The 15011-nt window shown below is 43.1% G+C and overlaps 2 protein-coding genes across 2 annotated transcripts in view; both read left to right on the forward strand.

Moving 5' to 3' along the window:
* Positions 1 to 15011, forward strand: part of LOC126083166 (transforming protein RhoA-like) — an 885451-nt gene that overhangs the window by 432797 nt on the left and 437643 nt on the right. The window lies entirely within an intron of this gene.
* Positions 13962 to 15011, forward strand: part of LOC126083090 (NUT family member 2G-like) — a 49788-nt gene continuing 48738 nt past the window's right edge. The window contains exon 1 of the mRNA XM_049896432.1: positions 13962 to 14046. Within this exon, the coding sequence (XP_049752389.1) occupies positions 13962 to 14046 (85 nt within the window). The remainder of the gene's footprint in view (positions 14047 to 15011) is intronic.

The following is a 15011-nucleotide window of genomic DNA, read 5'->3' on the forward strand; positions in this document are numbered from 1 at the left end:
CCTGGTTCTTGGGACTTGAGCTAGCAGCTTACCTGCGGTCTTGCTGCCAATATTGAGATTCATTGATCTTCACAGCCTGTAAGCAACAACCCTGCTCTCTGGTCTGCTGATTTGGGGTTCATCAACCCCTAGGGCTACTTGGGTCAGGAGAAGCCTCTTTCCCGCCCCGAGGACTTGGGATGTTACTGCCTCTGAAAACTGCAGGAGCCATTTCCTTGATATAAATCTCTCTGCATATATATTTATATGCTTCACTGGTTTTGCTTCTCTAGAGAACCCGGCCTAAGACAGCTGAAGCAGCATCACCACAATCAAGAAATAAGCATTTCCAACAACCCAAAGTTGCTTCACGCCCTTTTGCAGTTAATCTCCCCTGACCTGAGTCAATCCCCATCAGCTTTCTATAAATATAGTCTTGCCAGTTACAGAAGATAATATAAATCAAATTATATAGTATGTGTCCTTTTGCCTATGGCTTCTTTCCATGAGCATAACTTATTTGAGATTCTTCCAGGTTTTTGCTTCAATTAATAGTTTGTCTCTTTAATTGCTCAGTAGTATTCCATTGTATGGTGTCTTAGTCATTTAGTGCTGATGTAACAGAAATACCACAAGTGGATGGCTTTAACCAACAGAAGTTTATTCTGTCACAGTCTAGTAGGCTAGACGGAGTTGTAAAATTCAGGGAGCCAGCTCCAGAGGAAGGCTTTCGCTCTCTGTCGGCTCTGGAGGAAGGTCTTTGTCATCAGTCTTCCCCTGGACTAGGAGCTTCTCTGCACGGGAACCCCGGAATCAAAGGACTTGCTCTGCTCCCAGCACTGCTTTCTTGGTGGTATGAGGTCCTCCTGTCTCTCTGCTCACTTGTCTCTTTTACATCTTAGAAGAGATTAGCTCAAGACACAATCCAATCTTGTAGATTGAGTTCTGCCGCATTAACATAACTGCTGTCTATCCTTCCTCATTAACATCACAGAGGTAGATTTACAACACACGGGAAAATCACATCAGATGACAAAATGGACAATCATACAATACTGGGAATCATGACCCAGCCAAATGGACACACATATTTTGGGAGGACACAATTCAATCCATGACATATGAGGACACCACGATTTGCTTATTGGTCTACCTGCTGATAGAAATTTGATTGTTTACCTGTTTTGAGTACCATGAATAGGTTGCTATCAATATCCTTTATCATTTCTCTTAACGAAATATCTAGAAGTGGGACTGTTGGGTGTATGGTAAGTGTATGTTTAAATTTATGACACAGTGAAACTGTTTTCCAAAGAATCTGGACCCTTTCATGATTCTCCAAGAAATCTAGAGACATTCCAGTTGCTTCACATCCTCCCCAACATTTCGTATTGTCTGTCTTTTTTATTTTAACCACTGTATCAGATTTCTGCTGGTGTGTTGATTTACCTTCAAGTTGTATGCTCCTGATAATTAGTGAGATTAAGTGTATTTCTAGCTGCCTATTATTCATTTATATATCTTTTTTTGGTTAAGTGTGCATACAAATGTTTTGACCATTTTTTATACTTATCTTCTTTTCCTTATCATTGAGTTGTAAAAATATATTTTGACTACAAGTATGCTGTCATATACATATATGCATGTATTTTATATGTATGCATGTATTTTATATATATACCCATTAAGAAAACCCATTGTTGTTGAGTTAATTCCAACTCATAGCGACCCTAGAGGACAGAGTAGAACTGCCCCATAAAGTTTCCAAGGAGCGCCTTATGGATAAGAACTGCCAACCCTTTGGTTAGCAGCAGCACTTAACCACCACGCCACCAGGGTTTCCATATATATATTATTGTTCTTCTTTGCACTTAACTGAAACTCAGTAAATTGTACAGAAATGAATGATTTGATTCGTCTCTCTGGGTTGTGCGTTCATATCTCTATTTTTCCACTGTTGTCTTTCAGTTCTTGAATTAGGAACAGCTTCAGAACCCACTGACTTTGACAGTCCCCATTCTGGGACCTGAGGGCATAGTTGGTGAGAAGCTTGGGAGAATTTCTTTTATCCGTCATTTTGAAGAGGACTGCCTTCTGCCCTTTGGAGGGCTGCCTTCTCTCTGCTCACATTAAATCGGGGGTGGGGGGGCTTCTCACTATAAAAAGAAAGTTAGCCACTACTGATGGGCAGTTAGATGCTGACAACAGTGGCCTCGCCCAGAAAACACACATGCTTTTCTTGACTCACTATGCTGTGGTCCTCTGGACTCTGCCTCCTTGACCCACCTCCCTGGATGATCCAGGGCACAACTGGGAATGCTTCACTTGGCTCCGTAACAGGAGAACTCAATTCTCCAGGTACATTCTCTTCCCATCCCATGACATACATGTCATGAAATATTGGCCCTAGAACAACCGCCTCAGTCCAACATCAGCCCTTACAACAATTTTCTTCGTGAAACCTGGGTGGGGAATTTTCCGTCCCAGGTCTAGATGCTGAGACATTCCTGTTCCTCTCCCCTAAATCTCAGGATCCAAGCCTTATCATTTAAAAACAAAACAAAGCAAAGCACACAAACTCAAGAATCTTTTAAACATAAAAGCAGGTAGAGTACCATTTTGCCAACAAAACAATATATACTTAGTGCAACATGTTATTGTGTTTGTGATAAAATATGAAGGGGAGGTGAGGGCCACAAAGAATCCATTTGTACTACAGAGAAGCAGTTACTGCAGCATTCAAGAACGTGATGTCAGCACACTTTTTGGAAATAGAATTCAACATAAGAAGAGGCATAAAGAAACTCACCATTAAGACACAGGAGTCCTAGGGTGGGTCCAAGGGAGGTAAGAGGCATGTGTGGAGTCAACTGGAAACCACCATGATCACTTGACATCCTCCAGTGGATCTGAAGCTGAACATGACATAGGGAAAATAAAGAAGACCAGGTCATCCTATCAGAAAAACATGAAGCTGAGATGAGATTCCCAGTGCTAGCAGGATCGTGAGGCTTCAGAAAAGAAAAGAGAACATATCTAAGGGCTCAGGAAAGTAACAGTCATGTCTCTTTACAGGTGTGCTTCCCCATGGGCTCTAGATCCACCCTCCTCACCCTCCCTCAGTGACAGGGCTTCCCCATGCCGTCCTCTGTCACTTAACTGACCCCAGCCCCTGCCACGTTTCTCCCACCAAGCCTGCCTGGGAAGGTGGGGATCAGAACCAAGAGATGAGAAGCACCACTGGAAACCCAAGCCATTCTTTCTTTGGGGTCCTGAAGCCTCCTCTGACAGAAGAGACAAGGGGTGTGGCTGGGAAGCCCTACTAAAAAGAGGGATCTGTCATTTTCTCTAGATTGTTCAAGGAACACAGACCCAGCTCCTCATCTCCCTTACCTGTCAGCTCCTCTGACCCACCAGAGCTAGGCCCAGCCCCATATACCTGCTCAGATATGACCAAGACTTTCACCTACATTTCACCCCTCTCAGCACAGGGTCACATCAGAAGGTTCACCCTACCTACAGCCACAGTGGAGGGATTCCTGCTGTTTAAGGCTGCACCTGGCTTTTCTTCAGCCAACTGAGGTCCCATCAACTCAGGGTTCTTGGGGCCCTTTCTTCCCAGCCCAAAGTGCTAACACTGTGTTTTCCCTACCTACTGGTCACTGGTGCTCTTTGACTCTAGAAAGAACTCCAGTTCTGAGGGGCGGCCCTTTCATGGGACTGCCGAGTTCAGTCCAACATCTTCCGATCCCTGGTGCAGACGTAGGCCCCTGGTCCCCACAAGCCTCTAGATGGCATCTTCTAAAAAAAAACGGATCAGGAGCCTCCTAAGTATACTTGGTCCAAGCAAATTTTTTGTCTAAACATTCAGAGTGAAATAATCTACATTTATTCTTTGCTTTTTGAGTGTGATCCATGGAGATAGGATTCTTACCCATCCATCTGTAAAAATGTGCCCAAAACGACCACTTATGACTTCTAAAATTAACAATTCCATGCACTTAGATATGACCCTCAGTAAAACATTTTTTAGAGAGCTCAACCTAAGCATAGCATCCTCAAATTGGTTTGCTTATATACACTTTGACCACATTCATTTTGTTCTTATTAATGGCCTTTCAAAAAATGCTATTTTCCTTTTCATTTGAAATGTTTCATTGACTAGCAGCTCTGGCAAAAACTGTAAACCTGGGAAACACTAAGACATAGCTTTTCCTGACTCCATTTCTGTTGTATTTCCTAGTACATTTATTCACTGAACTATTTTTCTTACTGCATTTATTTAATACATAGAAGTTTTTCAATAAATGTTGACTCGCTCATGAATGTTTCTTTTAAAAGTTTTTCTTATAGATTTCATCAAGACACCGGACAATCTGAGTCCATTTCAGTTGATATGGGGGCATTATGGGAGCAATTTTATCCTCTCCTTTCTTTTGTAAGATACATGCAGAATTGCTATGGCTGATAGTAGAATTAACTCACTGACATGGGCTTTGAATAGTTCTTGGAAGATACTCTAATCATTAGATCCTCTTTTTACAATCATTTGCAGGATTACTGTCATTTCTCACACCATAGAATGACTGTTTTAGACCCCTCACACCCAACTCCAAGAGCCTCCAAGTGCACAGGCTGAAAATGAAAGCACAATGAAGAGGACACGATCCATTCTGCCATTCTGCTACTTCCGCGTGATTGGGTAGAAGATCATCCGTCTTCTGAATCCAGTAATGCAAGTAGAGAGATGATTTTCCTCTGCAGCCCTGGACTTTTCCACAGGGATAGTCAGAGTACGGGATCCAAAGGACTTTTAGCTACCTCCTGCAACGGCCAGCCTTTATCAATTGTATTTCAGATAATTTAATTATATCTGCTTCTGGTGTCTAGGATTTGTGTAGGATTTCGATGTACTCAAAAAAGATTGCAGGATTGAGACGGGGTACTTTATTCACAAAGCAATTTTGAAATCAGTGGTCACATGCTAATTTATTCAAATTAAACATCAAAAATCATTTGTAAGAATCGTGGGAAATAATTGGTTGACTTACCTGATAAGGCGAGGAAGCAACAAGGAAGCCTGCCTTTCTTGAGTGCCTGGATACAGTATTTGACTCATCGTTCCTGTAATAGAAAGGTCTGAATTGAAAATTATTTCAGGTTGTTCCATGATAGAAGCTCAGGTCCTAAGAAGTGTCTCTAAGTTTTTGTCAATCCCCGACAACAATTTAAAAAAAAAAAAAAGTTTTCTCTAATTGTGCTTGAATTTCTCTTACTTCATTTTCTAACCTAAGGTGTAGGTAGACTTGTGCATAGTAGCTGCAGAGAGCAGGTGCATGTAAAGAGCTAGTTCCTGGCTGCAGAAAATTAAGACATGGGCAAATTCTAGAGAAGCAGAAAGTGTGCGTAGAGGCGCTCTATTTACAGTGGTTGTTCAAACAGCGTGGAAGCTTTGGATAGAAATAACTGCTGAATCCTATCAGGTTTAGGCTTGGGATAAATCTTAAAAATCAGGAAGAGTGGCTCCTTTGATGTATTATCAACACACCTCAGAGGAAATATACCGGGTATAGAGAAAGGATGAGAACAAGTATATTGATTCTTGATCTACAAGGGAGACAAGCCACTTGTACATGTGTTTTACAGAGCAGTGGGATTATATCATAGTATTGGGACAGGGGGAGTAGAGGGGTAAAGTCAAAGCCCTGTGTCATTTTCTTCAGGCACCTGGAGATTGCTTATGATTTTGTTCCGAAGGACTTGAAATAGACTATAGTAGATCTTATGGGGGCAGTAGAGGAGAAATGATTTCAACCGGAAAACTGTTAAGTGGGATTATCTGTGCAAAATCTACAATGAAAGGACTTCTCCAAGGGCTAGGCTGGAAGTCACTCCAACTGCCCTACCCAGAGCTTCTGGACTCCTTCCAGTACAGACATGCCTTCTCTTTCAGTCCAGGTAGCTGTTTGCTGTGATTCAACAGGGGCTGAACAGATGGGTAACTTCAACTCAGATTAGAGCATGAGTTTCCCTGAGTTGTTCTGGATTGTTCTCCCTTTTGTGGAAACTCAGGTCTTCAGACAACTTCATGTTGTCTAATACCTACCCTCAGGCCTTTGTTTTACTGTTCAGATGGTCACATTCACTATGCATTTATGGTCAGGGAACTGAACCTGAGTGTGGTTGGTCTTCAGTGGATTGCTGGAGTGAAAGATGACTGCTTTTTAAAGAGTGGAAAAAAGTATAGGATAAAATTAGGCAGGTGTTCTCCTACTGTTATTATTAAAAGTCCTGGGATAGGTATCCTGATGAATTGGAGTCACATTGTGTGTCCATTCTTCTTCTTGACCAGAGTCTTTGTGAGGTTGTTGCGCACAAAGATGTATTCCAGATATAACACTGCCCCACCAGGCACCTGGCTCAGTGCCTTGTTCTCAGTGGGTCTGTAGTTTCTATTTCTGGGACCGCAAAGTAGAAGAACATAGGATGTTAAGTGTCTCCCATGCCAGATTTTAACATGACCAGCAGTGACTTAAATCCTTCTGGGCACCTCATCCATTTCATAGCCCTTATCAAGTCCTTTGTAATCAATGTTGGCTGTGACAGTACAAAAATATGGGGAACTCATTTACTTCACCATCCCATCTCCTGTGAACAGAGCTTCCTGAATAGTGGAAGGGACTACTATGTGCAGGGGGAAAGAGTGGCCAAAATCTGCCACCATAATAAGTGTTTGCAGGGGTTGCTGCTAGGAGATGCAGTCCTATGCTTGGCATGATGTTTTATGGGATTATCTTCATGAAATTTTTCTTAAGTGTTTCTTGTTTTGTTACATTAGGTAGGAAAGGAAGAGCGAGTATTATTGAGTGTAAGTAAGTAGACTGAAGATGCATTGAATACCCTTTTGAAACTCTCTCTTTATAAAAGACCTATAGGTGCCGAGAACTAAGCCTAAAGATAGTCCTTCCCCTGCTAGTGAGTGTGCTGAGGGTGTTTATCTAAAGAGTGGGTGCCAACACTGTTCTGTGTCTTGGAGACAGTTTATGAGGCTTGCAGGGAGTCTGCCAGATATTTCCTGGGAAAGGCTCTCAGAGTCAGTGGTAGCTTGGGCATGTTCCTTCTTAGCAGAGGCCTGAGAGTATGGCTGAAATTCTCACAAGTTCTCTAGAGGGAAACTTCTCAACTGGAAGGAAGGAACATCTAATTCACTCCAGGGACTTTTGCCACCTTCACCAGTTCCCCGTTCCATACCACTGCTCATCAGTTGAGATTCATTGCACTGATTCCCAGTGGCCATGGAGGGAATTTGGATGACCTAAAAAAAAAAAAAAAATTTTTTTTAACACCTAGTTGCCTTTCTTTCTCTTCCATTTACCCTTTTTCTTTGTCTCAACAGTAACTCCAGTGCTGGGACCATGAATCCTGGGGCCTCCATGTCTCCTTCCACTGCACTGCCCTTTCCCCTACCCAATCCCGGACGCCCACACCGAACACATTGGGAGCGGCACCCGCTACCCCTCATGACTTCATCGCGCCCTCCTGGCACCTCTCTGGGGCTCTCTGCTTTCCCCAGGACACTGCTGGTGCCAAGTGTTGGGGATTCTGGCCCCCGTGGGGCTGGGCCTGGCAAGGTTATTATCCAAGTCAGGACAGAAGGGAGATCAGCAGAGCTCCGTGAAACTCAGACCTTTGTCATGGTGCAGATCCCAACTGGAGTGCCCCGGGGGCTCCCCGTGGGGCTGTTGCACATGCTCCACCCCCATTTGAGGCAGCCTCTGAGCTGCAGCAAATGATCCCTGACACTTCTTTTGTGGGTACTCAGGCTTGGAGGGGAGATTGGCCCCCAGTTCTTTCTCTTCAAGCTCTACCATCAGCTGCCCAGTTGGCCTCCATTTTCCCCCAAGTGAAGGCTTGGCCTGGCCAACATGCTTCTTCTGGGGAGGATAGCCTGACCACCACACAATCCAGGCCTTCGCTGGATGACTCCTCCTGTAAGCCCAAGAGTGTTTATGAGGACTGCCAACGTTGGCAGTGCTTCAGGTCCCTGGCCTAGAGGCACCAACCCTGAAGATCTGATACAGAGGTTCTTTCCTGCTTTCTCATGTGAGTGCCCTAGTCGTCAGGGACACCTGAGATTATCCTGCAGCTTTCAGACAAAGAGATCTTGGGAAGGCACGATGGAGGTTAGGCTTTTTAGGAACACTTAAAGGAAGGTCATGAAGGCTGGGACATTTTATGAGAAGGTACATTCCCAGTAATACTAACCACATCTCCCTGTGTATAACACACTTTCGGGTGTCTTATCTCAATTGATTCTCACCACCTTGTACATGAAGCCACTCTTATATCTGAAACCAGGCACAGTGGTTAAGAGCTTGGCTGCTAACCAAAAGGTTGGCAGTTGGAATCCAGCAGCTACTCCTTGGGCGCTTGAGTCGTAATCAACTCCATGCCAACATTTTTTTTTTTTTTTTAAGATTTTTAAACACCAGAGAGGATTCCCATTGTAAAATGAGGAGCCATGATGCGAATTTAGGTCTCAGACTACAAACACTATGTTCCTCCAATTGGTCTCTACCTTGCAACATAGGATTTCAGCATATGTTGGTCATTGCCATATCAAATCCAGAGGAGACAGAAATGGGCAGGACCTGTTGTTGTTGTTGTTAGATGCTGTTGAGTCAGTTCTGACTCACAGCAACCCTATGTACAACAGAATGAAACACTGCCCGGTCCTACACCATCCTCACAATCCTTACTATGCTTGAGCTCACTGTTGCAGCCACTGTGTCACTTCATCTTGTTGGGGGTCTTCCTCTTTTTTGCCAAGCATGATGTCCTTCTCCAGGGACTGCTTCCTTCTGATAACATGTCCAAGGCATGTGAGACATAGTCTCACCGTCCTTGCTTCTAATGAGCATTCTGGCTGTACTTTTTCCAAGACAGACTTGTTCGTTCTTTTGGCAGTCCATGGTATATTCAATATTCTTTGCCAACACCATAATTGAAAGGCATCAACTCTTCTTCGATCTTCCTTATTCATTGTCCAGCTTTAGCATGCATATGAGGCAATTAAAACACCATGGCTTGGGTCAGGTGCACCTTAGTCTTCAAGGTGACATCTTTGCTTTTTAAAACTTTAAAGAGGTCTTTTGTAGAAGATTCGCCCAATACAATGCGTCATTTGATTTCTTGAGTGCTGTTTCCATAGGTGTCGATTGTGGATCCTAGTAAAATGAAATCCTTGAAACTTCAATCTTTTCTCAATTTATCATGATGTTGCTTATTGGTCCAGTTGTGAGGATTTTTTTCTTTATGTTGAGGTATAATCCATATTGAAGGCTGTAGTCTGGTAGTCAGCAAGTGCTTCAAGTGCTCTTCACTTTCAGCAAGCAAGGTTGTGTTATCTGCATAAGGCAGCTTGTTAATGAGTCTTCCTCCAATCCTGATGCCCTGTTCTTCTTCATACAGTCCAGCCTCTCAGATTATTTGCTAAGCATACAGACTGAAGAAGTATGGTGAAAGAATACAAGTCTGGCCCACATCTATCCTGGCTTTAAGCCACACAGTATCCCCTTGTTCTAGTCTAACGACTGCCTCTTGATCTATGTACATGTTCCTCATGAGCACAGTTAAGTGTTCTGGAATTCCTATTCTTTGCAATGTTATCCATAATTTGTTATGATCCACACAGGCTAATACCTTCACACAGTCAATAAAACACAGGTAAACTTCTTTCTGGTATTCTCTGCTCTCAGCCAGGATTCATCTGACATCAGCAATGATATCCCTAGCTCCACATCCTCTTCTGAATCTGGCTTGAATTTCTGGCAGTTCCCTGTCAATGTACTGCTGCAACCACTTTTGAATGATCTTCTGCGAAATTTTACTTGTGTGATATATTAACAATATTGATAGATAATTTCCATATTCTGTTGGATCACCTTTCTTTGGAATAGGCATAAATATAGATCTCTTCCTGTTGGTTGGCCAGGTAGCTGTGTTCCAAATTTCTTGTCATAGACGAATGAGCACTTACAGCGCTACATCCACTTGTTGAAACATCTCAATTGGTATTCTGACAATTCTTGGGGCTTTGTGTTTTGCCAACACCTGCAGCACAGCTTGGACTTCTTCCTTCAGTACTATCGGTTCCTGGTCATATGTTGCCTCCTGAAATGGTTGAATGAATTCTTTTTGGTATAGTGACTCTGCATGTTCCTTCCACCTTCTTTTGATGCTTCCTGTGTTGATCAGTATTTTGCCCATAGACTCTTTCTCTACTGCAACTCGGTCTTGAATTTTTTCTTTAGTTCTTTCAGCTTGAGAAATGCTGAGTGTGTTCTTCCCTTCTGGTTTTCTAACTCCAGGTCTTTGCACATGTCATTACAATACTTTCCTATGTCTTCTGGAGCCACCCTTTGAAATCTTCTGTTCAGCTCTTTTACTTCATCATTTCCTCTTTTCGCTTTAGGTACTCGACATTCAAGAGCATGTTTCAGAGTCTCTTCTGACATGCATTTTGGTCTTTTTTATCTTTTCTGTCTTTTGAATGACCTCTTGCTTTCTTCATGCATGGTGGCTTTGATGTCATTGCACAACGTGTCTGGTCTTCGGCCATTAGCATTCAATGAGTCAAATCTGTTCTTGAGATGATCTCCAAATTCTGGTGGTATATGCTCAAGGTTGTATTTTGGCTCTCATGGACTTGTTCTAATTTTCTTCAGCTTCAACTTAAACTTGCATATGAGCAACTGATGGTCTGTTCCACAGTCCACCCCGGCCTTGTTCTGGCTGATGATATGGAGCTTTTCCATTGTTCTTTTCCACAGATGTAGTCAATCTGACTCCTGTGTATTCCGCCTGGCGAGGTCCATGAATATAGCCATCATTTATTTTGTTGAAAAAGGGCATTTGCAATGAAGAAATCATTGGTCTTGCAAAATTCTATCATGTGACTTTCAACATCGTTTCTATCACCAAGGCCGTATTTTCCAACTACCTATCTTTCTTCGTTTCCAACTTTTGCATTCCAATCACCAGTAATTATCAGTGCATACTGATGCATGTTTGATCAATTTCAGACTGCAGAAGTTGGTAAAAATCTTCAATTTCTTCATCTTTGGCCTTAGTGGTTGGTGTGTAAATTAGAGAAATATTCATATTAACTATTCTTCCTTGTAGGCGTATGGATATTATCCTATCATTGACAGCATTGTACTTCAGGATAGATCTTGAAATGTTCTTTTTCACTAAAAAAAAAAAAAAAGAACCATTCCTCTTCAAGTTCTCATTCCTGGCATAGCAGACCTTATGATTTTCCCATTCAAAATGGCCAATACCAGTCCATTTCAGCATTTCAAGGCCAAGGATATTGATGTTTCCCTGTTCCATTACATTTTTGACTATTTCCAATTTTCCTAGGATCATACTTTGGACATTCCATGTTCTGATTATTAATGAACATTTGCAGTAGTTTCTTCTCATTTTGAGTCATGCCATATCAGCAAATGAAGGTCCTAAAAGCTTCATTCCATCCACATCATTAAGGTCTACTCTACTTCAAGACAGCAGCTTGTTTTAGTCATCTAGTGCTGCTCTTCCCCAGTTGTCTTTTGAGTGCCTTCCAACCCGAGGGGCTCATCTTCCAGCACTATATCAAACAATGTTCTGCTTCTATTCATAAGGTTTTCAGTGGCTAATTCTTTTCAGAAGTAGACTGCCAGGTCCTTCTTCTTAGGGTAGGGCCTAGGAAAACAATTTTAAGTATACACTCACCCTCATTCCTCTTTAGAATTTCTGTTAGAATATGGAGGTAGTAGAGTATGCATAGTGGTGAAGGGCTTAGGCTCTACCCTTACTCAATCTGTAATCCTGAGCAGGGCATTGTACACCTTCACTCTCGAGTATCTCATCAAATTACAGAACAATTATAATTAATTCAGAAGGTTGCTGTGATGGTTGTTATTTGTCATTTTGGGTAGGCTATGATTCTCTGTGTCTTATTTTATGATTCTCTGTGGTTTGCAGACATTGAACTGATTTCTCTTCCATAATATAGTATAATGTAGTTGCCTCCACAATGAAATGTGATATAATGTATTCACCCCATGATGAAATCTGATATGATATAATCATCTCCAAGATGAAATCTCTTATGAGCAGTCAATCAGTTCAAAGGCAAGTTTCCTTGGCAGTGGTAGCCTGCCTCCCATATGTAAATAGAGGTTCCAGCAAGGCTCACTCTCAATCTGGATCCTATATCCCACTGGTCATCATCTGACCTCCACCTCTTGGGACATGAGACAGCAACCCGTCACCTGATCTGCAGATTTTGGGATTCACCCCCTCTAGCAGCCCCATGAACCAGCAGCCTGTCATCTAACCTGCTGATTTTGGGTTTGTCAGCCCCTACAGCCACAGGAGCTAGAAGAAGCCTCCAGCCTGACCCACTGATTTAGGACTTGGCAGCCTCCACAACTGCATGAGCCATTTCCTTGAGATAAATCTCTCTAAAGATATATATATATATCACCAGCCTTGCTCCTCTAGAGGACCCAGCCTAACACAACAGCTAAGATGACATGAGCTAGTGTATGAAGTGCTCAGTAGAGTGACTGACACATGTTGAGCCTCATTAAAAGATGTCCATTATTGTCACTGTTATGAAGGAAAGGCAACGTAGTACAAGAAAAGTACTCACAAATGCCAATAGGTCCTAGCTACAGTATGTGTGAGTAGAATTTGTCCATGAAGTCCAGGGTTATGGGCTTCTGTGAATGGAAGGCAGAGAGATCAATCTTGTGGGAAGCTTTGTCTTTTCACAGCAGACCCTACATCTCTCTCAACCTTGCACTGCCCCTTGGTAATTACGGGTGAACCAGTATCAGATAGTTATCACATTCCACAGGATTTCTTCTGTATACATGTTGCTTACTCAATGGCTAAATGACTGAAGGAATTTGCCTTCCACCCATTCCCAAGAATAAAGAAAATCTGCCAAATCCTACTTTCAAGCGATCTTAGGGATTCCCTGATTTTTGAATAGCTCTGTATTCCCTGTTCTATTGTGGTCTCAAATCAGCTGGGCAACATGATTTTCGAATGTTGGGACAGCACAGGGGTCTCTCAGCATGGGTTCCTTCACATTTGCTTCTGGGCAGAACTCTTGCTCTCCACACTGTGGCACTCTAGAGCTGTGTTCACCAAAGTGTAGCCCCCCACTCCCCTCTCCAGAGTCATATGGGAAACTGGTGGAAATGTTCATTCATTTTAGAATCTATATTTTAATGTTCTCTGGCAGGTCATTCAGTCCACAATCAGATTGAGGACTCAAAAATACCTCTTCTTCCTTTGGCTGTCCCTCCCAGGAATGTGTCTTAGTATAGTTCTGAGGCTCTGCGAGTGGTATCCGGGAAGAAAAAGCACTGGAAACCTAAGAATAAACACTTGACTTGGACAAATAGCAACATGGATGTGATGATAGGTAAGGGAGGTGTATAGGGGTGGGGTCAAGATGGGGATGGAACATTTACTTGTAGAAAATTACAGACATGCATGGGGTTTTAGCCAACTCCTGCAATGCCTGGCTGGACTGAAGCCCACCATGGCCCTGGAGGAGGGACTGTGGTAATCCCTGCAGGTGTGATAGTCCAAAAGCAACTTTGACCAGATGATCTTCTACCAGATGGCAGGAAAGTGAGTTCATGGCATCCTGACCCTGTTGGGACTGAGTGATGAGGCATGAACAGGGTTGGGTGAGAGTGGCTGCTGTCTGGCTGTGTTGGTATAAATCAGAGGGGATGTTGTGAGGAGGAGGTGTGCACTTGGATAGGGCTCCTAGTTCCTGATGATCCCTCTGCAACCTCAGACAATTTCTACCACAACATTCACTGCTTGGATTTTTCTGTTCTACATTCTTTAAAAAATTCACCCCTTCTGCATTTTGAGTTTGTGGATGCCTCGATATTGAGGGTGTTAAGATGGGGTTGGGGATGAACAATGCGGCTCCCAGGGAGATAAACTCCAAGCTGTCGGCACTCGCCATGAGGGGACATGCTGTGCCAGGTAGGTTCCACCTTTCCTCAGTGTCCATATAGCTGACAAGAATTTGGGGACCACTCTTCCTCATGACAACTGGCACAAAACTGTTCTATAACCATCCAAGAATAGCCAAGTCTGAAAAGCTTTGCTCAGGGGATGGCAGCATCTCAATCACCTGTGGGCGTGTCTCTGACCCTTATTGTCTTTCCTTCCTTGGTTTAAAAAAAATCACCAGAGGAATCTGAAACATTCCTGAAATGTTACATTCTACTTTCTTTCCAGCATCCCTTTGACCCAATTATCTCCCTGGTTTATAGCTCAAGGGCTCAAACACTGAGACTAGGACCGGGGATCTAGGAATTGGTCCTTGGTGTTATCCGCAATCAACTTCATCCCATCTCCCAGCTTCAGTCTGTCAGCTCTACTGTATGCGTTTTCAGGCTGAGGCAGGACAGACCTGGAATAGGGTGTCCATGAGTGGGGTCCTGCTGTGTGTCACGTAGATTTGATTGAAATCAAAGACGCCAATGTCAGTGTTGTGGTGTGCCATCAGGCGCTAATGGTATGGAAAGGAAGTGAGTACTGTGGCTCTGCCAGGAGGAGCTTCCAAGAAGGCATGGCTCATTTCTTTTACAACCTACCTAAGTTATGATAACTTGTGTTGCACTGAAGGGATGATGTGGTGAACATGTAAGGGACCCCCAAACCTTGTTTGTGCCACAGAGAGCAACTCCCTCCTAGAAAATGGACTTATTCAGGACCTTGGCAGCTCATTGAAGGCACATCTTTCTCTAATTTCCCACAATCCACTGTAGCCTGGTTCTGGAACTCCTGATATTCCCTGCCTTCTTCTCAGCATGGCCTGTGCCTCCCTCACCCTTGTTAGGTTCATGGAGTCTGAGGCAGAGGAAAAGTTGCAGATTCAGAATTTCCAGTAGAGGAATGCATCTGCATGTCTGCCTCTTCTAGTTCTGGACAAGCTTGATCCT

Source organism: Elephas maximus, chromosome 9, assembly GCF_024166365.1.
Source record: "Elephas maximus indicus isolate mEleMax1 chromosome 9, mEleMax1 primary haplotype, whole genome shotgun sequence".
Classification (NCBI taxonomy): domain Eukaryota; kingdom Metazoa; phylum Chordata; class Mammalia; order Proboscidea; family Elephantidae; genus Elephas; species Elephas maximus.